This window comes from Pogona vitticeps, chromosome 2 (assembly GCF_051106095.1).
Source record: "Pogona vitticeps strain Pit_001003342236 chromosome 2, PviZW2.1, whole genome shotgun sequence".
Classification (NCBI taxonomy): Eukaryota; Metazoa; Chordata; class Lepidosauria; order Squamata; family Agamidae; genus Pogona; species Pogona vitticeps.
Genome location: NC_135784.1, coordinates 129,818,407 through 129,845,451, shown reverse-complemented (window position 1 = coordinate 129,845,451; position 27,045 = coordinate 129,818,407). Strand labels below are relative to the sequence as shown.

At 43.1% G+C, this 27,045-nt stretch overlaps 1 protein-coding gene across 2 annotated transcripts in view; it reads left to right on the top strand.

Annotated features, from left to right (window-relative positions):
- Positions 1-27,045, top strand: part of TBCD (tubulin folding cofactor D) — a 209,881-nt gene that overhangs the window by 74,555 nt on the left and 108,281 nt on the right. For both annotated transcript variants that reach the window (XM_020785911.3, XM_020785913.3), the window contains exons 15-16: positions 4,517-4,673; positions 23,984-24,041. In XM_020785911.3, the coding sequence (XP_020641570.2) occupies positions 4,517-4,673; positions 23,984-24,041 (215 nt within the window). The remainder of the gene's footprint in view (positions 1-4,516; positions 4,674-23,983; positions 24,042-27,045) is intronic.

Genomic DNA, 27,045 nt, shown 5'->3' with positions numbered 1-27,045 from the left:
GTTCATTCTTTAATTGTAGTGCAAAACACAGAGTTGTTGAGGAAACTATCGTTCTTCATTTGATAATCTTGCTGGTTGCTGTAGAAACAGTGTCAGCAGTTGCTTAAGTCAAAAGATATTGTTATTCCTCAAAGAAGCTGTCTTTGCACCAATGTTAGAGTGCAGTAAACTACTTTAAAATATAATTAGATGCAACATGGACCACTCTTCTACTTTTAGTGAAATGATAAGCTGTTTGCACTTGAAATCCACGTGGTCCTATTGCACAGTAAACACAAAGGATTTGCTAAAAACCAACACCTTTAAAACTGGGAAAAGAACAGGGAAATCAGGAGGATGTAAGGACTAGGTTGGAACTCTGCATTCTCAGTTACAAATTACGTGAATGAATTTTGTTAAGAGGTGAAAAGAATGGATATTTATGTCTTAGTTCACATTTGTACAGGACTTCTAAGTGTTCTGAGAGCTTCACATGTATTTTCTGAGTCAGGATTCTTACCTTCTGATTGCTTCTTATTGCAGATGGGGGTGAGCTGAAGCTGTGTACTTTGACTAAGGCCAGTCAATAAGTTTATGGCTGAACTGAAATTCAAAGAAGGGTCTTCTCACAAATGGCTCAGCCAGTCAACTGCACCATGCCAGCTGTTTGTAGAAGTGCCTATTTTAATGAAATGTGTTAGAGCATCTGTTACATACCTACTAAAACTGTAATATTTAAAATGTCCTTTCTTATTCCCCACCTTTTGTACGCCAGAGAACAAAATTTGAAAATTATGTATATTTGTAAATCTTGACAAAGAAAGAGAAGTGGTAAGTGTTAAGTGATTTCACTTTCCTCAGTAGGCTTTTGTTTCTCTAGGCTACATCAGTTTATTAAATTACGTACAGATCAGTAAGCAGTATGTTTAAACTATATTAATTGACTGACAGATACCAAGAGGAAGCCTTTTTGGAAACCTGTACAGTTGGTTGGTTTTGGCAGCACAACCCTGGAACTGTGGAACATTTCATTCAGAGACCTGCCACGTGCAAAAGTGGTAATACTGTAGAGATACAGTTTTGGTACTGCTAAAACATTTGTCCTACCTTATCTTTCGGTGAATGCATTTTGTGGAATATCAACAATCTTCTTATCTTAGTGTTGCCCATTTCTTTAGAGCTGAAGTATCCTTACCATTGCATCACTGTGTGTGCAGTTAGCTACAACTCAGAATAATTTGACAAATGAAGTGTGTAAACTAGCTGAGGAAGTCCATTTTTAACTTGAATTGTATATCAGATTGTGAGAACACGTGTGAGATATTAATCACGTGCACATAAATCAATAGCATTATTCAAGTATTTATTTAATCATGTGTGGAGCTAAACTCAACTCATGATTTCAGACTCTGGCTTGTCAAAATAGCTAACTACTACTTAAAACTATAAATGAAAAAGCATGAAAGTGAGAATAGTTTCCATTAAGCATAGGTGATATTTCTGTATACTGTAATAATAAAACTGGTATTTAAAGCCTTACCTTATGAATATTGCTGTTCCCAAAAGTTTTGCAAAAAGTGGAGATACTCTAGTGGGCAATGAAAAAATCACATCATTTCAAGGAATGTTTATAGATTTTTTTTTTTGGAAGATTGGCTTGCCAAAACCAGTATGAGATTCTGATGGTGAAAGAAGAAGTCACTCAATAATGGCCAAAGGGACTGAGTTCAACTAAGTGCAGGACACACTAACTCTCCCTATACCTGAATGTTTATGCTCTAGTTGTGGAGATCAGAGTGACATGTGTCCAGATTACTGTGTGCCATGAGCAAAGAGCATGAAAGAATAAAATGTACCATAGATCATGGTGTTGATAGGAAAAAGATTGACTTAAATAAAGGAAAATCTATTTTGTTGCAGAGATAGCATCTGTTTGAAGAGAAGGTTAAAACTAGGGATGGGACTTTCAGGTTAATCTGTATGGATGGAAAACCTGAAAGAGGCTAATTCTTTTCTTTTCAGGGTTTTTTTCCCGAATCCCCCAAACCAGCCCTCTTAAACTGGGGGCATGAAAATTTCATGTTTTTCAATGTTTCTTTAAATCTTTGCCAAATTATTTGGCAAATTTTCCTTTTCTTACTTTGCTACTACCACTGGGCACCTTCTTGCCCTGCTCTCAACTCTGCTAGCTACACCCTATCTCCTTCCTTCACTTCTTCCACACTTTTTTCTGCTTCTCTTTCCACAGCCATCTGCAATCATACAGATGTAAAGCTATACAGGACTCTGGGGGTCATCTAATACAAATAGTGTACAGTGGTGCCTCGCTTTACAATTGCCCCGCATTATGACGAATCTGCTTAATGACGATCTTTTTGCGATCGCAAAACGATGGTCTAAATGGGGGAATTTCACTTTACGATATTGGTTCCCTGCTTTGGGAACCGATTCTTCGCAAAATGACGTTTCTGAACAGCTGATCGGCGGTTTCAAAATGGCTCCCCACTGTGTTTAGGGATGGATTCCTATACAGGCAGCGAAAATGGCCACCGTATGGAGGGTCCTCGCTGGACGGTGAGTTTTTACCCCATTGGAACGCATTGAACGGGTTTCAATGCATTTCAATTGGGTTTTTATTTTCGCTTTACGATGTTTTTGCTTATCGGCAATTTTCCTGGAATGGATCATCGTCGCGTGTTCAGGGTGGTATGGCCGTAGGCTTTAAGCGAGGCACCACTGTAGTTCTGGAGTTACATTGGACAATATCCTGTTGCTGTACATTAGGTACAGTATCTCCGTAGGCATTATCTGTTGCATATCAATTTGCTCATCTTGGCATGCAACATATAATGTCTATGGAAATTAATTTAAGGCAATTCACCCTAAAAGTTAACTGCTTTTGCATAATTGTACAACAGGATTTTGGCTAGTATCTACTGTGCCCCAAGTTTTGTAATCCAGTACACAACAAGTAGTATCTACAGTGATTTCTTAACTTGAGCCTCTTGGTCTCCATAAATTATACCTTTCGCACACAGATGTAATTAACAGGATTTGGCGCTTTTTTTTGAACGACACCTTCAAAGTATGAATTATGGCACCTACTTATTTCAAACAGCACATACTTAAGATTTATCTCAGTGTGAGGATCAGAAGTAATGCTCAACCTGCACTGGTTGCCAATTGCTTTCTGGGCTCAATTCAAGGTGTTGGTTCTAACCTTTAAAGCCTTAAACAGTTTGGGTTCTGGCTATCTAAGGGGCTCCCTGTTATGAGACTTTCTGGACTGCAGGAGAGGAACTCGTAAACATACCAACACTTTCACAGGCCCACCTAACGAATGCACAGGAGGGCCTTCTGAGTTATGATCTATTTCTACTATGACTAATTTTAAGAAACAAATAAAAGACATCTTCTTAGACTGGCATATGGTGTTTCGCTTGCCCACAATATTGTTTTAACTATATCCTTTGTTGATTTTTAATATATTTGCTTGGTTTTAATGGTTTTACAGTGGGGGTTGGTTAGACAGTTTTATGATTATTACCCAAGTGTAGTTTTAAATTTTTTAAATCTTTTTCTATTCTTTTCTATTATTTAAATAATATGTAAGTTGTTTTGAGGGTTATTTTTTTCACAGAAAGATAAGGTAAAAATGAAGGGAAGGAAGAAGGGAAAAAGACCACATTTCTTATGAAGGAACCAAGTTTCAATGAATTTCAGGAGTGCATACTCCCATCATCAACATTCTTTTCCAGAATGTTTGCAAGATGATCACAAGGGTTCTGCTCTGTTTTGGGTTAACTATAGTTTTTCAGTATAGGGGTCATATGATTATAGTACTGTGTACCAGTTAACAACTTATTTGCTGCATGTTGCACCAATTGAAGAACCTAGACCTTCAAGGATGTCTGGAGGCAGCCACTGGGTCTTTTTTTCTTGCAAAATTATGGTTCTCACTATTGTATCTGCCACTTCGTTTTTGAAAAGTCTATAATGAATGGATATCTGTGGCATAATTTATCACTGTGTTGTTATCTATGTTGACCTTTGAGTATGGCTTCTGTTTCAGGAAGCCCAAGCATTCTCGCTGCGCCTTGCATTGATTGTTCTGTGGTATCTCATGTAAGCACTCATACAGCCTTTTAAGGTGACCATAGATTAAAATGGTGTGCAGGGTTTCCCCCTCAATCTCTTATTTCAATCCTTAGTCATTTACACAACTTATTTTTCCTTCAAAGACAAAGTTTACTTTGAAAATGTAAACTTCCTTCTTTGAAGAATGAGAATATGTGTTTCATTATTAAGTGTTTTTGTTTTTACAAAAATTGAGCAAAGTTTCCCTTCTTCACAAAAACTAACCTTCCTACCTTTTTCTTTTTGTTAATGTTTGTACTATCTCACAGTGTGAGAATTGCCCCAGAGCTACAAAAACAATTCCAAACTAAAAGCTATTCTTTGCCTGCCTTTGTTCCTCTAATTCACACAATCACTTCACACACAGTTAATGTTTATTATCTCATTTTCTCCTCCACAGTTGTTCCTGTGATTTTAAAAGGACTGACCTATGATGAGAAGCGGGGAGCCTGCAGTGTTGGTTCTAACGTACGGGATTCTGCATGTTATGTATGTTGGGCTTTTGCTCGTGCCTACGACCCCTTAGAACTGAGGCCGTTCGTTAATCAGATTGCAAGGTAAGGTACCACGGAATTAAAAAAAAAGAACTCTCAACTGAATTAGATTTCAGAAAATGAATGATGGAATAAAATGGCATTTAATTGTCATAAATAAGTCAAGTATAAATCATACAAAACAAGCAGAAATAATCCAACTTCTTGTCACCATCTGTTGTGGTACCTGTTGGTGCATTTCTGCTGTGAATGGAGTAGTCAAGCTGATGTTGTGGACTCTATTTTCTTCAAGAAAAATCTAAACTTTTAAAAGGAAGGGGGAAGAATGCACTTGAAAATATTTTATTTTCAACCAAAACTATCAGCGATGAGCTGTTGTGTTCCAAATAAATGAATGAATACACAAGTCTTATATCACCTTTAGATGTACATATAAATAATCTTCAAAAGATTATAGAGTTAAATTTTAGGCTTAAATCCAATTTCTAGTCCCAGCTAGAATAAACTAATTGGATGGAATCATATTGGTGATTGTGTAATATTTGCATAACATGCTGTGGTTAATTGCAGCTGGTCAACAAGGTGCCAGTTCATACCTTGGTTACACAATCAGGCATGTGACCAGACACCACATACATTAGCCATAGCAGGTTAAGCAGACATTATTAAAACACCACTAACATGGCCTGGCCAGAAGAAACAGAACTGACAAGTTGTAAAAATTATTAGAGGATACAACAGAGAAGGGAATGTCAGGATAGTTTGAAGTACAGATGAGGAGGGTGGAAAGCTTAGAGAAGAGGAGGTGCAAAATGAAAGTTGGGAAAAAGTGAAGGAAGGAGTCTGAAAGAGTGTCAGCTCAGATACCTACTGTTCGTAGACATCTGGCCTCTAGCTGTGGAAGTGGACAAGGAAGACTTTCAGAAACAATAGCTTTTTTCCCCTTACCCACCTGTCTGTTATGCTGGCCTACATGTATTTCAAGCAGAATGTATCTTCAGTTGTCCACAGGTGGAGAAGGAGGAGCTCTTCAGGAAGCAATTCACTTGAAACTTATCTAATTATCTAAAACTGTAACTCCCTTTCTTAGGAAAAGAAAGTCTGACAGTGGGAGCTGCTTTAAGTTGGTACTTTAATAAACTTGAACTGATAGCATCCCATACTTCACTTTTGACAGTTCCTTGTGAATATGATGAAAGATGTGGATTTCATCATGTTCTTTCTAGAAAAGAGGCAGATAAATGTTGCCTCTTTTAAACTCCCAAGTAGTTTAAAACATGGGTCGGGGAATGGGTAAATTACCCCAAATGGGGTAAAAGTGAAAATCCTGGGGGTAATGAGCTGGCTGCTACCCCCTCCCTCCCACCCACCCACCCCCACCCTCTGCAGCCCAAGCTTTAATTGTAAACCACCTCGCTCTGTTACTTTCTTCGTTGCAGCAGGGCACTTCTAAATGCAGTGGACCCTTGACCTACAGACGGCTTGACTTACAGACTTTTTGACTTACAGACTTCTCTGGCCGCAAAATTTAGGTTTGACTTGCAGCCTGAGAATTGACTTACAGACCAGAAAAAAACCAAAATGGAACAAAAACGGCCTGTTACGGGATTAATCAGTTTTCAATGCACTGTAGGACAATGGAGACTTGACCTACAGACTTTTTGACTTGAGAACTGCCTTCCAATACGGATTAAGTTCTCAAGTCAAGACCCCACTATGCTCCGTTCTGTTAGAGATTGGAGAGATAAGCCTAATCGGTTGCATCTGGGGATTAGCCCCGGGCAATCAGCCAATCCGGGGCTTCTGAATGACTGTTTCCTCCGGAAGTGACTGCAAAGAAGCAGCAGGGAAAGGAGCAAGCAAGGGAAGGAGGGAAGAAAGAAAAGTGCGAGAGACTGAGGACTTCATCAAGCTTATTTAAATATACAAAATGGATGGTGTGTCGTGTGTGTGTGTGTGTGTGTGTGTGTGTGTGTGTGTGTGTGTGTGTGTGAGAGAGAGAGAGAGAGAGAGAGAGAGAGAGAGACTACTCAGAACTGAAAATGAACAGGCAGGCAAGTAAAAGAAAAACTGAATTAAGGCGGGGGGGAGGGTGGCTTTTAAAGGTGCTGTCTAGGTTTATCATTGCTTTCCTCCCAAGAGGCAGGCATCTTTGAATTTTGTGGCTGCTGTCTCCATCTGCAATGATCATGGAGCCCAAGAAAGTGAAATATGTCACTGCCTCCATATCTTCCCCTTCTATTTCCCAGGAGGTGATGGGACCAGTGGCCATAATCTTCCTTTTTTGATGTTGAGCTTCAGACCATTTTTTGCACTCTCCTCTTTCACCCTCATTAAGAGGTTCTTTAATTCCTCCTCACTTTCTGCCATGCTTTTGCATAGTCAATGAAACAGAAGTAGATGCTTTTCTGGAACTCTCTGGCTTTCTCCATAATCCAGCGCATGTTAGCAATTTGGTCTCTAGTTCCTCTGCGCCTTCGGAATCCAGCTTGTACTTGTGGGAGTTCTCGGTCCATGTACTGCTGAAGCCTGCCTTGGAGGATTTTGAGCATAACCTTGCTAGTGTGTAAAATGAGTGCAATTGTATGGTAGTTAGAGCATTCTTTGGCACTGCCCTTCTTTGGGACTGGGATGTAGACTAATCTTTTCCAATCCTCTGACCACTGCTGAGTTTTCCATTGATGATGATAAAAAAAAGCACACTGGTCCTTTGATATTGGGCTGTGGCACTAGGGTGGGTGACATGACCTTTAGCCTGGTTTGTTCCTTTTTGCACACCACACATGGAATGATTAAAGTGGTAGGGAAACACACACACACACCCAATTCTGCGTTGGCTGTCTCTAGCAAGCATGTCATTGCTAGCACCACTCTGGCAGCCACTAATGATCCTCTGCAAGCTAGCAAAAATTTAATGCAACTTGCTAGGCACATTGGACACCTTACTACTCCCTATACCACATCATGGCTGGAGTGCAATGTGTTCTAGCAAAAATAGTGCACATCTTTATCAAATTTGGTGCATCCTGCTAGTTCGGTACACAGCCTGTGTAGATTCAATAATATTTTTAATTCAAATAATGTATGATTTCCTTCCTTTCGAATCAAGGGTGTAATGTCGGCGTGTATAATTTTTTTGCGGGGTAAAAGGTAAAAAAGTTCCCTGACCCCTGGTTTAAAACAATATAATCACAATTCCTCTAACCTGAAGAAATTTAACAAGATTTCCAAATCAATAAAATAAACATGACACCTTTTTGGTCTAGCCATGGCTTTAGTTAAAGATATTGTTGGCAACTTGAGACTATGCCCACCAAGGTTTTCTCTGAGACATTACCTACTGTCTTTATGGAGTCCAGCATGGCAGAGCATTGCATGAAAAAGATTTAGTACATTCTGTTTTGGAAAAACATATTGTTTCCAAGAGTACACTTCATCTTTGTTTTGATCTTTTCCAGTTCTAATAACGCGGTGTGGGAATTCAACAGTAAATCTCTGTATTGAGAAGCAGGAACCCTTGCAACATAACATACAGTTTCACCTGTATTAGCACATCTTGGTTTTCAGCCAATAACTGCATTCACATGCCTTTTCTTTCCTGCCTCTAAGCTCTAGCCTTAGGTGTGTCATTTTTTCTGTCTGAGAAAGAATCATCTAGCTGCAATTTTGGTTATCTTTTTAAAAACTTAGTAGTTTGGTTTTGGAACAAACCTCTTGAAGTACACAGTTTAAGTGAATTTATTTTAGTTTCTCCCAGTTGCTATCAGGTGGTGGTTTAAGTCCAAAATATTATTGATTTCTCATCTCGTGTCACCTGTTTGTGTCAACTTTGAGGTGCCCACATGAAGTACTGTTTTGCTCACAGTCAGAGCCTTTGTGTCAGTGCAATCTGTGTCCTGAAGTTGTTTCTCCCTCCCTTGTAATCCAGCTGTGAAATTTTATCCAGTTGCATTTGGATTGACTGATTAGGTGAATAGCAACAGTCAAGGGTAGTACTTACAGAAAACACTACAGAACTGTAAGGAAGATATTGCTCAAATGTTAAACTAAATCTAAATATTTGTTCTACTTAGAATGAATATAACTTCTTAAGCCTATGCTTTTGAAAGTTGTTTTGATTCAGTGGTCCACTCTGTCTGGACTCCAGATTACTTTAGCTCTTAGAATGCTATCTAACTAATAGTAGTAATAAAATGGGTTAAATGTTTGACCAGTATTTTTTTTTAAAAAAGCATTAAGCATCATATATTTGGAAATAAAAAATCCAAACTTGCTGAATCTCTGAAATTAAAATAAATCCAGAAACATTTTGTAAATAACTTTATATCTTTTGCCTCCCTAATATGTTGAAAGGCCATGCTTATCTGGATAGAATTTGTGTCTGGCACTATAATCTTCCACAGTATGAAAATTCAAAGGATGAATTTGAAAATTGATTTCAAAATTCTTGCTTTGTGACTCTTGTTTTTCTTGAAAATATCTTTCAACTCTTCTTTAAGTCTTTTTTAAAATTAGAATAATACAAATAGGGATACAGGAGGTAATTTCATTCAGGTTTCAGTGCTTTGAAATTTCCCTTCCAATTCAATTATTCTATGATTCTATGAAAACCAATATTTTAACACAAAACAATTATGCGTAATGGTTGTTCTGGGTTTTTCGGGCTCTTTGGCCGTGTTCTGAAGGTTGTTCTTCCTGACGTTTCGCCAGTCTCTGTGGCCGGCATCTTCAGAGGACAGCAGCCTGTAAGATAGTATAATTTTGTTATACACAGATTATGTGTAAGATAGTATAATTTTTTAATGGTTCACTAAAAGGCTTCAGTTCAAAAAGTTAGTTAGCAATAAACTCTCATCCATTGTGTCCTGGGTGTCTGTAATTCTTAAATGTTATCAGTTCCTAATTTAAAAAAAAGTTGCTCAGTGGTTTGAGGGTGTTATGCTTTTGTTACTTCTCAGGAAAATTACAGGAGACAGTAATAATAGAGAAGTAAGGTTTATTCATGGGAAGACCAGAAGTCTCTTCCTTTTCCAGTCCAGAACAATACAATTTTCAAAGCAATGCATTTTTTTCAACCTGAAAAAATTGATGATAGTGTGGGAGTACAAGCAATTTCAGCTTCCCTGGAGTACTTGCATGGTGAGAATTCTTTTGGTGAGAGATGTAAGTTGAGCCACTTGGCTCGAGGGCAAGTTTACCCTGAAAAATCAGGAAATACTGAATATTGCTCACAGCTACATCTTATGTTCTGATGAAATGCTGAGAATTTCTACATGAAGGATATGTTTGTTCCCTGACTAGTTCATTTTGAAGAGCAACTGTCTGTAATGTGTTGGGTAATACTTGCACTGTGTAACTCCATTTTCTATTTCTGCCTATCTAGCATTTGTAACATAAAGAATTTTGTAGATCATTCACAGTCATGCTTACCCATAGCTTTCTCATAAAGACTTAGGCACCCCTGTGACTCATTTCAACCAGCAAAGAGGGAAAAGGGAAAGATTTTTGACCTGTGACATACACATATCTTCCTGCTTTGTCTGAAGAATGTTTGAGGACAGTTATGCCTCCACTAGGCACATTATAGCAGTGGTTCTCAAACTTGGGTCCCCAGATGTTCCTGGGACTGCAACTCTTAGAAATTTTGGTCAGCACAGCAAGTCTTCTGAGAATTCCAGTCCAAGAACATCTGTAGATCCCAGTTTGAGAACTACTGCACTGTAGTATGAATGATTACCAAAAGAGAGAAAGGGGCACTCTTCTGTACAAGTATTAATGACTAGAAGTGTTATGCTAGGAATAACTGATGTAACTTGTATTGATGTTCTCCTAATATACAAGTGGAATTCCGAATGTTTTAGTTTGTATGCAGTGCTCAACAAGAGTAATCTGTTTAGGTGCTCCTTTTTACCACTGTCTTGCTGTGCAATGATAAAAGCTCAGAGTTTGCTTATCAGTATTAAAGAATCAAAAAATGGGGACAACAATGCCAACTTTTTTGTTAAAGACAAAAGGTATGGTTCCTGAAAGATTTCAGTAGAAAATGATTTCCTATAATTTGACTGTTACTTTGCAGTATCATCTCTAATGTTTAACAATAATGACAACAATTTGCAATTGGCTTTCATATCTAGTTTCTATTGCATAATTTGAATATACTGCAACATCATCACAGATCAATTGTACGAGTTCCTTCTTGTTAGGTGAACCTTTCAGCCGTTTCGAGTATCTCAAAGTTTAACTTCATTGTGCAAACCCATGTTGTCATAACATTATGACCACCGTATTCCTTCAAGGAGTCACAGTACCACTATTACACATCTAAACCTTTTTTTTTGCCCTTGTATGTTAAGACTGGGTTTTAAAATTGTGGTATTTGAAATTCTTTAGGACCCAGCACCTTGAGTTTTGTGGGGTTTTTTAACCATAGACCTGAGCATTACAGATTCATTAAAAAAGTTGATTTTTCAGTATTGTAATTAGAGATGGGGACGAATATTAAAAATGGATCGGCTTTTTCAACAAAAATAGCTGATTGGTTAAATATTCATCACTTCATATTCGTGGGTTCCAGAGACCCCCATGAATATGAAGGGATGAATATTTACCCGTTTTTATTAATCCTTCATATTACAAAAAAACCTCACAACAACACCATTCTGCCTACCGGCCACTGATCAGCTGATCACCAGCAGATAGGCAGCCCCCTCACAGCCTATCTCCCTTCCTTTCCCTACCTTAGCCCTCCACCATCCCCACCTACACCCCCTTCCTATTAGAAAAAGAAACAAAAACACCATTCTACCTACCGGCTGCCAATCAGCTCAGATAGGTAGCCACCTTCCCAGCCACACAACTGCACAGACTACCCCCCATAATTTCCTCTCTCTACAGCCCCCCACCGACACCCCCTTACTATAAAAAAAACTCCACCATTCTGCCTACTGGCTGCCGATCAGTTAATAGGTAACAGATAAGCAGCCGCCGCCCCCAGCCACCCAACCCCACAGTCTACCCCACCACAGTCGTCCTCTCCCTACCTTAGCCTCCACCCCATCCCCACCGACACCCCCTTACCTTAATGACTGCTACCAAGGTCTTCTGGCCTCCCAGCCATAGTATTTAAAAAGGAGACTGTCTACCCTTTGCAAAGATGGTGGCTGTGGTTTCATTTAGGGTAGGGAAGCTGCAGCTGCCATCTTTGCAAAAGACAGCCTAAATTCCCTTAGTCTGCCTTAAGGGAATCCAGGTTGCCATTTGCAAAGATGGCAGCTGCAGATTCCCTACTGCAAATGAAGCCGCAGCTGCCATCTTTGCAAAGGGCAGACAGTCTTCCTTTTTACATGCCGTGGCTGGGAGATCAGAAGGTAAGGGGTTGTCAGTGGGGGCAGGAGCTAAGGTAGGGAGAGGGAGGGAGGGAATGGTGGGGTAGACTGTGGGGTTGGGTGGCTGTGAGAGGGGGGCTGCCTATATGCCAGTGATTATTTGACAACGGCCAGTAGGCAGAATGGTGGTTTGTTTTTCTTTTTTGTAATAGGAAGGGGGGGTGTCACACATCCATTCCCCTGTTTATTTTTCCACACAACCCAGGTTCACTTTCGGGTGTGACATTTATTTTTTAACCCTTTTTTCCACTGCCACCAGAGGAGATATTCCTCACTATATCAAATAAACTCTTCATTCAGTGTTATTCAATAAAACAATGTTTATTAAAGTGTTCACAAGTAAATCATGTAAAGTAAATCATGGATGGTCTTATTTTATTCATGCAATCTACTGTGCTTTTATAATATTTCTAATTTGCTTAGATAGAACCATGTTACTTCAAGTATTTATTCATTTCTTATTCCCTATCTCTCTATTACTCTTCTTTAACACAAGGCTGGTCCTAACTGCTTAAACTGCTTTTGTCTAACACCAGTCCCTAACTCATCCCTAACTCTAAATGAAATCCTCTCTAACTCCAAACTGCTCTTTAACTTTCATCCATTCTCTTATATATCCCTAGTCTCGCCTTTTCTGTGCAGCCACTGGCTCCTGAATCAGAGTTCCATTGTGATGGATAGGAGTGGTTACTGACTTGTCCGTCACAGGGGGTGACGGCAGGTGTTTTTTTAATACCCCCCCCCACGAATCGACAAATAACTTTGTTATTCATCACTTCATGGGGGCAATTTCGTGCTTCATTAGTCATCAACTTTTGACGACTCATGAAGCGGGACGACTCGCCAAAATGGTGAGTCGTCCCCATCTCTAAATGTAATATATCTTTTAAGAGTTATTTAACGTAAATAGGTAAAGGTAAAGGTTCCCCTTGACAATTTTTGTCCAGTCGTGTTCGACTCTAGGGGGCAGTGCTCATCCCCGTTTCCAAGCCATAGAGCCAGCGTTTGTCCGAAGACAATCTTCCGTGGTCACATGGCCAGTGCGACTTAGCCACGGAACGCTGTTACCTTCCCACCGAAGTGGTCCCTATTTATCTACTTGCATTTGCATGCTTTCGAACCGCTAGGTTGGCGGGAGCTGGGACAAGCGACGGGAGCTCACTCCATCGCGTGGATTCGATCTTACGACTGCTTGGTCTTCTGACCCTGCAGCACAGGCTTCTGCGGTTTAGCCCGCAGCGCCACCATGTCCCTCAACATAACGTAAATAACTGGTAGTAAATTGTAAAGTTGGCCTATTGAATCCATGGAACTTATATAGGAGTTAATGAGCCAGACCCCCTTTGATTCAGTGGGGGCTGCTTTAGTTATTGGTTACTACTGAATTTCAGCTACAGTGTCACAACAAAATATTTAATGTGCTTTAAAACACTAAAAAAGATGTCCCTTTAATTGTTTAAGACGTGAGCTATTCTTTGCTGTACCTATTAGAGGTTCATGTGCAATTAACTGTAAATATGTCAAAACATGTTTCATTTTTTTCATTTAAAAAGAAATCCTAATTTGGTTATTCCTTTCTGTTGGGAAATCCTAGTGGTATATCATACAAATTCCTATAGTAAAAATAAACCATAAAAGATACTTGAGTTGGCTACTCTTACTAGTGAAGTGGGCATCTGCTGATCTATGCATTACCTGTGTATCACTGTTGGCCAGTCTGTATTGGGAACAAGGGACTGCTCACCCTTGCTTTGGGGAAGCAAGTTACTGTACCTGCCCAGGGGGCAGTTCTAAAATAATATAAAATTGGTAAACTAATGCATTCGTTCGTTTGTTTAGTCGTATAGTCGTGTCCGACTCTTCGTGACCCCATGGACCAGAGCATGCCAGGCCCTCCTCTATCTTCCACTGCCTCCCGGAGTTGTGTCAATTTCATGTTGGTTGCTTCGCAGACACTGTCCAGCCATCTCATTCTCTGTCGTCCCGTTCTCCTCTTGCCGTCACACTTTCCTAACATCAAGGAGTCTTCTCTTCTCATGAGCTGGCCAAAGTATTGGAGCCTCAGCTTCAGGATCTGTCCTTCCAGTGAGCACTCAGGGTTGATTTCCTTTAGAATTGATAGGTTTGTTCTCCTTGCAGTCCAGGGGACTCTCAAGAGCCTCCTCCAGCACCACAGTTTAAAAGCATCCATTCTTCGGCGGTCTGCTTTCTTTATGGTCCAGCTGTCACTTCCATACATCACGACAGGAAAAACCATGGCTTTGACTATTTGGACTTTTGTTGGCAAGGTGATGTCTCTGCTTTTTAAGATGCTGTCGAGGTTTGTCATCGCTTTCCTCCCAAGAAGCAGGCGTCTTTTAATTTCAGGGCTGCTGTCACCATCTGCAGTGATGATGGAGCCCAAGAAAGTAAAATCTGTCACTGCCTCCATATCTTCCCCTTCTATTTGCCAGGAGGTGATGGGACCAGTGTCCATGATCTTAGTTTTTTTGATGTTGAGCTTCAGGCCGTTTTTTGCACTCTCCTCTTTCACCCTCATTACAAGGTTCTTTAATTCCTCCTCACTTTCTGCCATCAGAGTGGTATCATCTGCATATCGGAGGTTGTTGATATTTCTTCCGGCAATCTTAATTCCGGCTTGGGATTCCTCCAGTCCAGCCTTTTGCATGATGTATTCTGCATATAAGTTAAATAAGCCGGGGGACAATATATAGCCTTGTAGTACTCCTTTCCCAATTTTGAACCAATCAGTTGTTCCATATCCAGCTCTAACTGTTGCTTCCTGTCCCACATATAGGTTTCTCAGGAGATAGACAAGGTGGTCAGGCACGCCCATTTCTTTAAGGACTTGCCATAGTTTGCTGTGGTCCACACAGTCAAAGGCTTTTGCATAGTCAATGAAGCAGAAGTAGATGTTTTTCTGGAGCTCTCTGGTTTTCTCTATAATCCAGCGCATGTTTGCAATTTGGTCTCTAGTTCCTCTGCCCCTTCGGAATCCAGCTTGTACTTCTGGGAGTTATCGGTCCACATACTGTTGAAGCCTACCTTGGAGGATTTTGAGCATAATCTTGCTAGCATGTGAAATGAGTGCAATTGTACGGTAGTTGGAGCATTCTTTGGCACTGCCCTTCTTTCGGATTGGGATGTAGACTGATCTTTTCCAGTCCTCTGACCACTGTTGAATTTTCCAAATTTGCTGGCATATTGAATGTATCACCTTAACAGCATCATCTTTCAAGATTTTAAATAGTTCAACTGGAATGTCATCACCTCCACTGGCCTTGTTGTTAGCCAGGCTTTCTAAGGCCCACTTGACTTCACTCTCCAGGATGTCTGGCTCAAGGTCAACAACTACATTGTCTGGGTTGTCCGGGATATCCAAATCTTTCTGATATAATTCCTCTGTGTATTCTTGCCACCTCTTCTTGATGTCTTCTGCTTCTGTTAGGTCCCTCCCATTTTTCTCCTTTATCATGTCCATCTTTGCACAAAATGTTCCTCTAATATCTGCAATTTTCCTGAACAGATCTCTGGTTTTTCCTTTTCTGTTATTTTCCTCTATTTCTTTGCATTGTTCGTTTAAGAAGGCCCTCTTGTCTCTCCTTGCTATTCTTTGGAAGTCTGCATTCAATTTTCTGTAGCTTTCCCTATCTCCCTTGCATTTTGTTTCCCTTCTCCTCTCTGCTATTTCTAAGGCCTCACTGGACAGCCACTTTGCTTTCTTGCATTTCCTTTTCTTTGGAATGGTTTTTGTTGCTGCCTCCTGTACAATGTTACGAGCCTCTATCCAAAGTTCTTCAGGCACTCTGTCCACCAAATCCAGTTCCTTAAATCTGTTCTTCACTTCCGCGGTGTATTCATAAGGGATTTGGTTTAGATTATACCTGAGTGGCCCAGTGGTTTTTCCTACTCTCTTCAATTTAAGTTTGAATTTTGCTATGAGAAGCTGATGATCAGAGTCAACTCCAGGTCTTGTTTTTGCTGACTGTATAGAGCTTCTCCATCTTTGGCTGCAGAGAATATAATCAATCTGATTTCGATATTGCCCATCTGGTGATTTCCATGTATAGAGTCGCCTCTTGTGTTGTTGGAAAAGAGTGTTTGTGATGACCAGCTTGTTCTCTTGACAAAACTCTATTAGCCTTTGCCCTGCTTCATTCTGAACTCCAAGGCCAAACTTCCCTATTGTTCCTTTTATCTCTTGGTTCCCTACTTTAGCATTCCAGTCCCCTAGAATGAGAAGAACATCTTTCTTTGGTGTCAGTTCTAGAAGGTGTTGTAAATCTTCATAAAATTGTTCATTTTCAGTGTCCTCAGCAATGGTGGTTGGTGCATAAACTTGGATTATTGTGATGTTGAAAGGTCTGCCTTGGATTCGTATTGACATCATTCTATCATTTTTGAGATTGTATCCCATTACAGCTTTTCCCACTCTTTTGTTGACTATGAAGGCTACTCCATTCCTTCTACGGGATTCTTGCCCACAATAGTAGATATGATAATCATCTGAGCTGAATTCGCCCTGTCCTGTCCATTTTAGTTCACTGATGCCCAGGATGTCGATGTTTATTCTTGCCATCTTCTGTTTGACTACCTCCAGCTTCCCAAGGTTCATAGATCTTACATTCCAGGTTCCTATGCAGTATGTTTCTTTGCAGCATTGGACTTTCCTTTCACTTCCAGGCACGCCCACAGCTGACCGTCCTTTCGGCTTTGGCCCAACCACTTCATTAGCTCTGGAGCTACTTGTACTTGTCCTCTGCTCTTCATCAGTAGTATGTTGGACGCCTTTCAACCTGAGGGTCCCATCTTTCAGCGTCATATCTTTTAGCCTTTTGTTTCTAATCATGGGGCGTTCTTGGCAAAGATACTGGAGTGGCATTGCCATTTCCTACTCCAGGTGGATTGCGTTTAGTCGGAACTCTCCACTATGTCCTGTCCGCCTTGGGTGTCCCTGCATGGCATAGCCCATAGCTTCTCTGAGTTACTCAAGCCCCTTCGCCGCAACAAGGCAGCAATCCATGAAGGGGAACCTAATGCATTACTTATTCCTTAAAAGCTTTGATATGAGGTAGCTTTGGTCTTTCCCCAAATTTGAACTGCTGTTAAATTCCTTTTCTGCTTCATTGATTAGCAGCCAGCATAGGCTGCTAATCAATGAAGCCCCCATAATTTATTAATTATGATGAGAAGCAGCAAACTGACTTTTTCTGGATCTGATGTACTGAAGGCAGACTGGAAACAATAGCCTGAATCTACAAGTGGTAGTATGCTTCTGCAAATCCCAGCAGTTGCACATTTTCAAAGAGTGTGCAATGATAGCGACAGTGCCCCATTCCACAAGTAGTTCTCTCTGTTCTCTGCTTTGGTCATCTAGATCAGTGGTTCCCAACGTTGGGTCCCCAGATGTTCTTGGATTACAATTCCCAGAAGCCTTCATTACTAGGTGTGCTGGCCAGGATTTCTAGGGATTGTAGTCCAAGAACATCTGGTGACGCAAGATTGGGAACCACCAAGTTAGTGCAATAAATCCATTCATGTACCAGTTGGCCACCCAGGTGCAGCTTAGCATTGCCCATAATCCAGGATAGTCACTGGTTGCCCCACTATGGGACTGCAGAAGCCCCCAGCTGGCTCTGTGAATGGAGGAATACCTCCTGTTATAAGCTGCCAGCTTGCTAAAACAAAGTACCCAACATACTTACCGTATCTGCCGGCGTATATGATGACTGGGCGTATAAGACTGCCCCCCCCCCAACATTTCCACTCAAAATATAGGTATTTCTGAAGGGAAATAGTGGGAGTTTAGAAAGATAAGGGAGAGGAGGAGGGCAAGAGGCCAGGCAGGTGGCAGCGGAGGAGGAGGAGGGCGAGGAGGAGGGCAAGTGGCCAGGTGGGTGGCAATGAGGAGGGCGAGGAGGGCAAGCGGCCAGGCGGGGGGCAGAGGAGGAGGAAGAGGAGGGTGAGGAGGAGGGCAAGTGGCCAGGCGGGCAGCAGAGGAGGAAGAGGAGGGCGAGGAGGAGGGCAAGTGGTCGGGCGGGTGGTGGCGGAGGAGGAAGAGGAGGGCAAGCGGCTCTTGGGGCAGGCGGGTGAGCAGGCAGCTGGCTCAGCGGCGCGGGGCGGTGGGCTTTGGCTGCTCAGGCACGGCTGGCTCTGCTTCCCTCTCTCCGTCCAGACCATCGTCTGCCCACCTGCCTTCCTCCCCGGCCAGCGCGGCCCCGCATCACTCACGGCGGCGGCTCCTTCTGAAGTGCACCCGGCATATAAGACGACCCTTCTGTTACATACAGCACTGATGTTACCTGTCTGTCATGGGTTTGGAGGGAAAGTTCCAGCCTATGGGGAGTGGAAGGCGGGACATCAGGAGGAGGGGCTGTACCGTATATATATGTGGAGCGTGTGTGAGGGAGGTAGAGAAGCTGAGAAGAGCTGAGAGAAGAAGCTTGAGTGGGAGTCTGTGTGTCAGACAGGGTACTACTGTGTGTCAGTCAGTACCAACCTGATAGGTTCAGGTGTCTGTATGGTTAGCCAGAACTGATAGGTTCAGGGTCTGTGCTTCAAGTTAAGTGTTCTGTGTGAACCAAACTGTGTGTATGTATGATTGAGACTAAGCCACGTTACTGTATCTTATTCACCTGATCATTTTATGTTTCCCTGTGTGTTATTTAATAAACCTTGTTCTTTTATTTGTTAAAAATCCATCCCTGGTCTGTGTGACTTCTTAAAGGGAATGGTTGGTGGCAGCTTAGTGAAACTGTGGCATATCCCAGTAGGTCTGGGTTTGTCACATTGATTGGTGGCAGCGGTGGGATACGACTGGTCCAGTTGTCCAGTGGTACAGCAAAGCCTTGGCAAGTGTGCCCAGAGCAAGGGGGGTCTAGTCAGGGACAATCTGAGAGCACGTAGGTAATCTTCTAGGTGTACCTCACGGGGAGGTGCGCTAGTAGAAGAACGTGTAACCTCAGATTGGGGACTAGATTAGGGAGCTCTGAGGCAACTTGTTTTGGCGGGAAAAAAGCTGAGGCAAAACTGTGTAGTAGCAGTGATCTAGCCTGCCTGCTGCGAGGCCTAGCAGAGGGGGGTAGACTCTGGCTCGCAACTGTTGCAAGTTAGTGCTGAAGAACAGCAGTAATCTATAGAAAGCTGGTTCTGAGGCAAAAGAAAAAAAAAAGTGGTCGCTTTATTTTGAGGCTTGACTTTTGAAAGCAGCCTGTTCTGGGGGTGGGATTATGCCCTTGACTCGAAGCCAAATGGCAGAAATGGGTGAAGTGAAAGACCCCCAGGTAGACCAAGGTTCTGAGGATGAATTTGGCTCAGTGCAAGGTGACAGCACGGGAGAACAGAACCCAGAACTCAGAAAAATACCCCTAGCCCAACAGCATGAACTGAGGGTGAGGGAAATGGAGGAAGTGAGAGAACCACAGGGAAACCGAAATCTGTGGCCGAAGCGGCCGAGATCGCAGATTTTATTTATCAAATAAGAAAACCCTTAGGTGCTGAGTGGAAATCTGTAGATAAACCCAAAGAAACCTACAGCAAGTACTCTCAGGGACCAGGGAAAAGCCAGCAAGGGGGAGGGGCCCATGGTGAAGGGAAGCCCTCAGACATGAAACCAAGACCTCAGATTTTGGAGGGAAAACTAAAACCAGAGGAGAAAGACTCCAAGTACAGCAGAAAATGTTATTTCTGTCAGGGAAAGGGCCATCTAATCTCAGGGTGTGAGAAATGGAAGCAGATAAAGGGAAATGTGCCTCAGGATTCGAGTGGAACCAAGCCAAAAGCTGTGTTCTGTGTCCAGAAAGAGCAAAGCTCCTTGTCACTGAGGGAGCCTGTTGCCATGGCTACTCAATCTGGAACAGTTACATCTGCTGATCAGGCTGAGGAAAATGGTCCTCTTGTGGAGGTCAGGCGCTGCTTGCTCGTGAGAACAGATTCTCAGTTGTTTGAAACCGCAGGGGTGGACGTAGGAATACTTGACCATCAGTATCGGGGGCTGAGGGACACTTGTTCCCAGGTGACCCTGTGCCATCCAGATATTATTCCTAGGGAATATATAATCCCAAATGAGAGCATGAAGGTGGCAGGGATTGAGGGGCAGGTGATCTCACTGCCAGTAGCGGAGGTACCTGTGAACTTTCAAGGCTGGAGGGGAGTTTGGCGGCTAGCGATTTCATCGACTCTGCCAGCAGCCGTGCTCGTGGGAAATGACCTGGCTGAACATGTGAAACGGGTGCTAGTGATTACACGTTCACAAGCCACCACGGGGACAGTTCAGGGGGGTACTGATGAGCCAGAGACGGAAGCAGAGGGGAGTTCAGAAGCTGTGGTGGAAACCTTAACCACAGACAGCCGATTTGGCCAAGAGCAAAAGGCAGACGCCACTCTCCAAAAGTGTTTTGAACAGGTGACTGACGCCCAGCTAACACCTGAAACCCCAGTGAGATTTCTAGAGAAAAAGGGGATTTTGTATAGAGAGACCCTGAGGAATATCTCAAAAGGGGGAGATGGGATCCGAAGTCAGCTAGTGGTACCTGAAAAGTATCGCCCCATGATCTTACAAAGGGGGCACTCTGACATGTTTGCTGCGCACTTAGGGGTGAACAAAACACAGCAGAGAATCACACAGAATTTTTACTGGCCTGACATAGGGAAGCAGATCAAAGAATTCTGTAAACAATGTGATGTGTGTCAAAGGCAGGGGAATAGCCGCGACAGGACCAAAGCAAAGTTGTGCCCTTTGCCTGTGATTGACACTCCGTTCAAATGCATAGGGGTGGATATTGTGGGACCTTTGCCCAAGGCCACAAAGAGGGGGAACAGGTTCATTCTCACCATTGTGGACCATGCCACGAGGTACCCTGAAGCCATACCCTTGACTAACATTGAAACTAACACAGTGGCAGATGCCTTGGTGGGGTATATGTCCAGGATGGGATTTGCCTCAGAAATAATCACAGATTTGGGCGCATCGTTCACATCGAAGCTCATGAAACGGTTATGGCAAATCTGTGGAATTAAGCCCAAGGAAACCACTGCCTATCACCCTGAAAGTAATGGGTTAACTGAGAAGTTCAATGGGACTCTAATGCGCATGATTAGGGCTTACTTGGCAGAGAATCCAAACAATTGGGACCAGAAGCTGCAATCCCTTTTGTTTGCTTATCGATCAGTGCCACAAGCCAGTACCGGGTTCAGTCCGTTTGAACTTTTATTTGGGAGAAGGGTGAAAGGGCCCCTTGATTTAATCAAGCAAGATTGGGAGCAGATCACCCAGGATGACCCACAAGACGTTGTGACATATATAGACACCTTAAGGAATGACCTAAAGAGAAACCTAGAGCTAGCAGCAGAGACCCTGCAAGCTCAAAAGGTCAGAAAGAAAGCTTGGGATGACCAGGAAGGCAGGGAGAGGCGCTTTAACCCAGGGGAGGGAGTGCTTTGGCCTAGGCCCTGCAGAGAGAACAAACTGCAGCTGGGTAGCCCAGAACGAAAATACTTGGGTCACATAGTAGGGGGAGGAGTGATAAAACCCCTAGAGGCCAAGATAGAAGCAGTTCGTGATTGGCCCAGACCCAACACCAAGAAAAAAGTCAAATCATTTCTTGGGTTGGTGGGCTACTACAGAAAGTTCATCCCGAGGTTTAGCGAGATTGCGGCTCCGCTGACCGATCTGACGAGGAAGAAGGCTGATGACCGCATCCCGTGGACCAGCGACTGTGAGGAGGCGTTCCAGAGGTTGAAGCAGGCGCTCATCAACTATCCAGTGCTGCGTGCTCCAGACTTCGACCGGGAGTTCGTCATCTACACCGATGCGTCTAACAGCGAGGTAGGAGCAGTTCTTTGCCAGGAGGATGAAAATGGTGACCAGCATCCAGTGTCCTACCTGAGTAGGAAACTCCAGAAAGGTGAGAGACATTTGGCAACCGTGGAGAAGGAGTGCCTGGCCATAGTCTACGCGATCCAGAAGGCCAAGCCTTACATCTGGGGAAGACATTTTATTCTGTGCACTGACCATTCACCACTGCAATGGTTAAAGACAATGAAAACCCACAATAGTAAACTTATGAGGTGGGCTTTAAATCTGCAAGACTATGACTTTGAAGTGAAGGTGGTCAGAGGGTCAGTGAACTGTGTTGCTGACGCCTTGTCAAGAAGACCTGAAGAATGAAGACGGCGAAAGAAACATGGACTATGTATATATTTTGATGACAAAAAGTCAAATGTGTAAGTATAAGTAAGTATGATATTGTATGTATAACTGGTTTTGTGTGTTTTATCCAGGTTGTTTTTTTGGTGAAAAGCACCTTAGCTTTCCCCCTACAAAACAACTTATAAAGAGGGGAGGTGTTACATACAGCACTGATGTTACCTGTCTGTCATGGGTTTGGAGGGAAAGTTCCAGCCTATGGGGAGTGGAAGGCGGGACATCAGGAGGAGGGGCTGTACCGTATATATATGTGGAGCGTGTGTGAGGGAGGTAGAGAAGCTGAGAAGAGCTGAGAGAAGAAGCTTGAGTGGGAGTCTGTGTGTCAGACAGGGTACTACTGTGTGTCAGTCAGTACCAACCTGATAGGTTCAGGTGTCTGTATGGTTAGCCAGAACTGATAGGTTCAGGGTCTGTGCTTCAAGTTAAGTGTTCTGTGTGAACCAAACTGTGTGTATGTATGATTGAGACTAAGCCACGTTACTGTATCTTATTCACCTGATCATTTTATGTTTCCCTGTGTGTTATTTAATAAACCTTGTTCTTTTATTTGTTAAAAATCCATCCCTGGTCTGTGTGACTTCTTAAAGGGAATGGTTGGTGGCAGCTTAGTGAAACTGTGGCATATCCCAGTAGGTCTGGGTTTGTCACACCTTCCACTTGGAGGCATGTTTTTCAAGGCAAAAAAGTCATCTTATACGCCGGCAAATGCGGTATTTTGCAATGTCAGGAGCAGAGATAGGAAGAGAAAGTGTCTCTGTGGGGGGAATGTGTATGTGAGAATCAGGTTGAACACATCTTTCCTATTTCTGAATACAAGTATGTCAGTGCAGCATTTGGGTCCAGCAGCTTTATATTGGAACTTGTCCAGTTTTTATTTTGGCCCATTGTGTCGCTTCGCCCACAATCAGCTAGCATCATGTGGGCCCGCTGAGGTATCAGGATGTCCTAGTGCATATATTATTTTAGCAATAAGCTCTCAGATTTGTATAAACTTCTCCCCTTTTGTCATTTTGCCCCCTCACCTGCTGCTGGCTAAATAAAGATGGGAAATACTGTATATAGTATACAGTGGTGCCTCGCATAGCGACGATAATTGGTGCAGCAAAAATCGCTGCAAAGCGATTTCGTCGCTATGTGATATTAAAAAGCCCATAGGAATGTATTGCAACCCCTTCAGTGCGTTCCTATGGGCTTCAGACTCACCTTTAAGCGAAAATCCTCCATACGGCGGCCATTTTCGCTGTCCGGTAAGCGAGGAATCCCTCCCAGAAAACAGCGGGCGGCCATTTTTTTACCCGGTGGCCATTTTGGAACCGCCAATCAGCAAAAGCGATCGCAAAAAGTTAATCGCTATGCGATTTCATCGTTAAACGGGGCGCTCGTTAAGCGAGGCACCACTGTATCAGGTCTGTTAGTAAAGCTTCAGAGACATAGCACATGAACCGCCCTCACCTCCCCTGCAAATTATCGGTTGAAATGGCCCATGGTTAAAATAAACACTGAAGTATTAGAACAATGTCTTGAAGGAGCTTTTTCAGTGCTGCTGTAATATGCCTTCTGCTGAGTACAGAGTGACACTTATTGCAGGTTAATCTCAGTCAGGTATTGAATGTACCCTCAAAATACCATGGATATGCCAATGACACAAAAATGCTAACATTTCCCCTACCTTTTAAAGTTGTTTTAGTAGCCTGGTTTCTGCAAAAACATATATTCAGAAGTGCTTTAAAATTGTGTAATTTTTTTATTGACAATTTTTATGTTCTCCTTTCTATCGTTAGTGCTCTGGTTATAGCTGCCGTGTTTGATCGTGATATTAATTGTAGGAGAGCTGCCTCGGTAAGTTAAGTTGTAATCTTAAATTTTGAGTAACAGTAGTAATATAGGACCACAAGGGTACAGCTTTCCCTAATATGTAATATCATTTTGTTAAATATTTTCATTATGACTTTTCTGCACAGACCAAATTGATTGCCTGCACCTAATCTCATGTATTGCTTGTGCAAATCTTACATAGATTAGGAATAGAGATGGCCATGAATCAGAAAAATGGTGATTAGTTTTGATTTGTCAAACAAATTATGAATTTCTGATTTTTCCCCCTGACAAATCAATGAATCAATTTAATGTATTTTTTTTACTTTAAACCCCTATAGAACGGCCACCCAAGGACCTAGATTCACCAGATTCACAGGGAAGCTTCTCCTGACTCTCCTCTACAGACCCTCCAAGTTTGGTGAAGATTGGGTTTTAGACATCCAAGTTATATACCCACAAAATAGGTTCCCCCCAGAAAGTGCCCTTTAGTAGCTGGCTTGGGGGGACCGAATCTTCACCAAACTTGGAGAAATTGTAGAAGAGAGTCGGTAAAAGCTTCTCTGTAGTTTGGGTATCTGTAGCTGCCTGGGGGGAACTTTCCTGGGTGGGTCCTCTTTGTGGATGTATAACTCAGACATCTGAAACCCAATATTCACCAAACATGGAGGGATTGTAGAGCAACGTCAGAACAAGCTTCCTTGCAATTTTGGTGTCTCTAGGTGCCTGGGGTGTGTGTGTCATATTATAGTCAAACAAATCAAAAATTGCTAAAAATCCATTGATTTGTATTCGTCGGGGCATTGATTCATATGAATAGAAATTGATGAATTGGCAATTTTGGAATGAATTTGGTGATTCCTTTTAAAAATTTGTGCCCATCTCTAATTAGGAATCTTCATCTAATACATGGTTTTAATATTTCCACTTCTTCACATCTGTCCTGTGTAGATATTTTATATTTAGTTGAACTGTTTTAATCTCTTCCTGATAGCAGGTTGTGACTGTCACAGGGATGTATGTGAAAAATCAAATGGTCTTTTGTAGGCCATACTTTTTGATTATAGCTTTAGAATGGGATAGTTGTATTCAATGCTATTACAATATTTTGTGTTATCAATCATGATAATTTTTCCAGAATGGGTTGTGTTATAATCTTCCCTCCAAGGTAACTTGAATACAGTCTGCTTTACATGTCCAGCCCTACTGATACATTTTTTTTTGCAACAATGAGTTGTACCATACTGAATACAACCTGCTTGGGAAGAGAAGTCAGTGAAGAATTCACTGGTACAAATCCTGTTGCTGCACATAGTAAATGACAATAAAATAGACTCACCGAATCATTGAGGATCTGGTGAGCCAGCTCCTCTGTAAGTTCCATTGATTCAGATGGAACTAGTGGTGCCTCGCTTAACAGGCGCCCTGTTTAACGACAAATCCGCATAGCGATGGCTTTTTTGTGATTGCTTTTGCCGCTCAGCTGGGCGAAAATGCCGGCGGTGGCCCAAGGGCCCCATTTTCGCACAGCTGATCGGCAGTTCCAAAATGGCCGCCCGCTGTGTTGCCTCGCTTTAGAGGCACCAAAAATGGCCGCCCCTATGGAGGCTCTTCGCATAACAGTGAGTTCCCCCCCCCCATAGGAATGCATTAAACAGGATTTAGTGCAGGGGTCTCAAATGTGCGGCCCGGGGGCCATTTGCAGCCCCCCAGATGATAGTTCTTCATCGTGGTCTTCTGTGAATGCACACAAAGGGTTAATACCAGCGCCAGCGTTGGGCCTCTCGGAACGTTTTCTAGCTGCAAGAGAAAAGTAACAATGTTTAGGACTACCCCTACTGCGCACGCCCAGCCTAACCGTCCCTCAGTTCCATTTTTCCGCCTAGCGGTTTGGAGCCTCTCGTCTTAGCTGCGTTTATTGCTGCGTTATTGCGATCTATCTGATTTTTGGCTTTGACCTTTGCTTCGCTCACGGACTACCCTAGCGCTTTTTCCCTTCAACTTGACGACCCGGTGTATATTCTGGCTTACTCGGACTGTGTTTGGACTGCTCTGCCTTATCCTTGGACTTGTCGTTTCGGTTTCCTTACTACCCTATGTCCCCTTCAGGGCCGTTCAGCAGGTGTGTGGTGTGCGACCGCAAAATCCCCCATCAAGACGGCCACGATACTTGCCTGTATTGTTTGGGCGAGTCGCACAATCCCAAAGCTTGCCCACACTGCAAAGCCTTCACTAAGGCCGCTCTCAAGGCTCGCCAACAGCGCCTTAAACTTCATCTGTGGGAGTCAACGTTGTCTTCCACGGCGCCCTCTGAGGGGGAAATGGCTTCCACCTCTCGAGCAGCTCCTGTTCACTCAGTCGTCTCCAAAGTTTCCAAAATGTCGAAGAAATCCGCGTCGTCGAAATCGGCCGCTCCTGCTTCACCCGAGCCTCCGGCTCCGAAAGCTAAGCCGTCGAAATCGTCCAAAGCTAAGGCGGCTGCCCAGCTTAAAATGACATCTATTCCACTTTCTCCGAGCTCGGGTTCCATCCCATCGCCAATTCTTGAGGAGTTGTCGAGGCGCTTCGGGGCCTCGGCCGAGGCACCCGCACCTCCTCCTGCTCGACGTACTGAAGTGATACCGCCTTCGGGAAGGTCTTCCCCGACGCCGAGCCAGTTAGTCGCCGTCACTACTGGCCTCGCTTCTGCCCCACATAGCCCTTTTCCTGCGGGCCAGGGGTCGCCTCCCGTGTCGATCTCGTCCGTACACTCGGACTCGAGATCTCCTCGAGAGAAGATACCTCGATCACCTGTGCGCTCGAGGTCTAAATCTCCTCGAGGCAAACGTTCTCGCACGGAGAAGCATGGCTCCCCGAGTCGGTCCCCGTCCTCCGGCCGCTCGAGGTCGAAGTCTCCTCGACAGAAACGATCGAAGAAGAGGCATCGAGCTTCCACTCAGTCCGACTCTAGCGATCGCTCGGACTCGAAATCCTCTAAGCGTAAACGCTCTAAGAAGAAGCACCATTCTCATCGACGTCGTACCAAGCA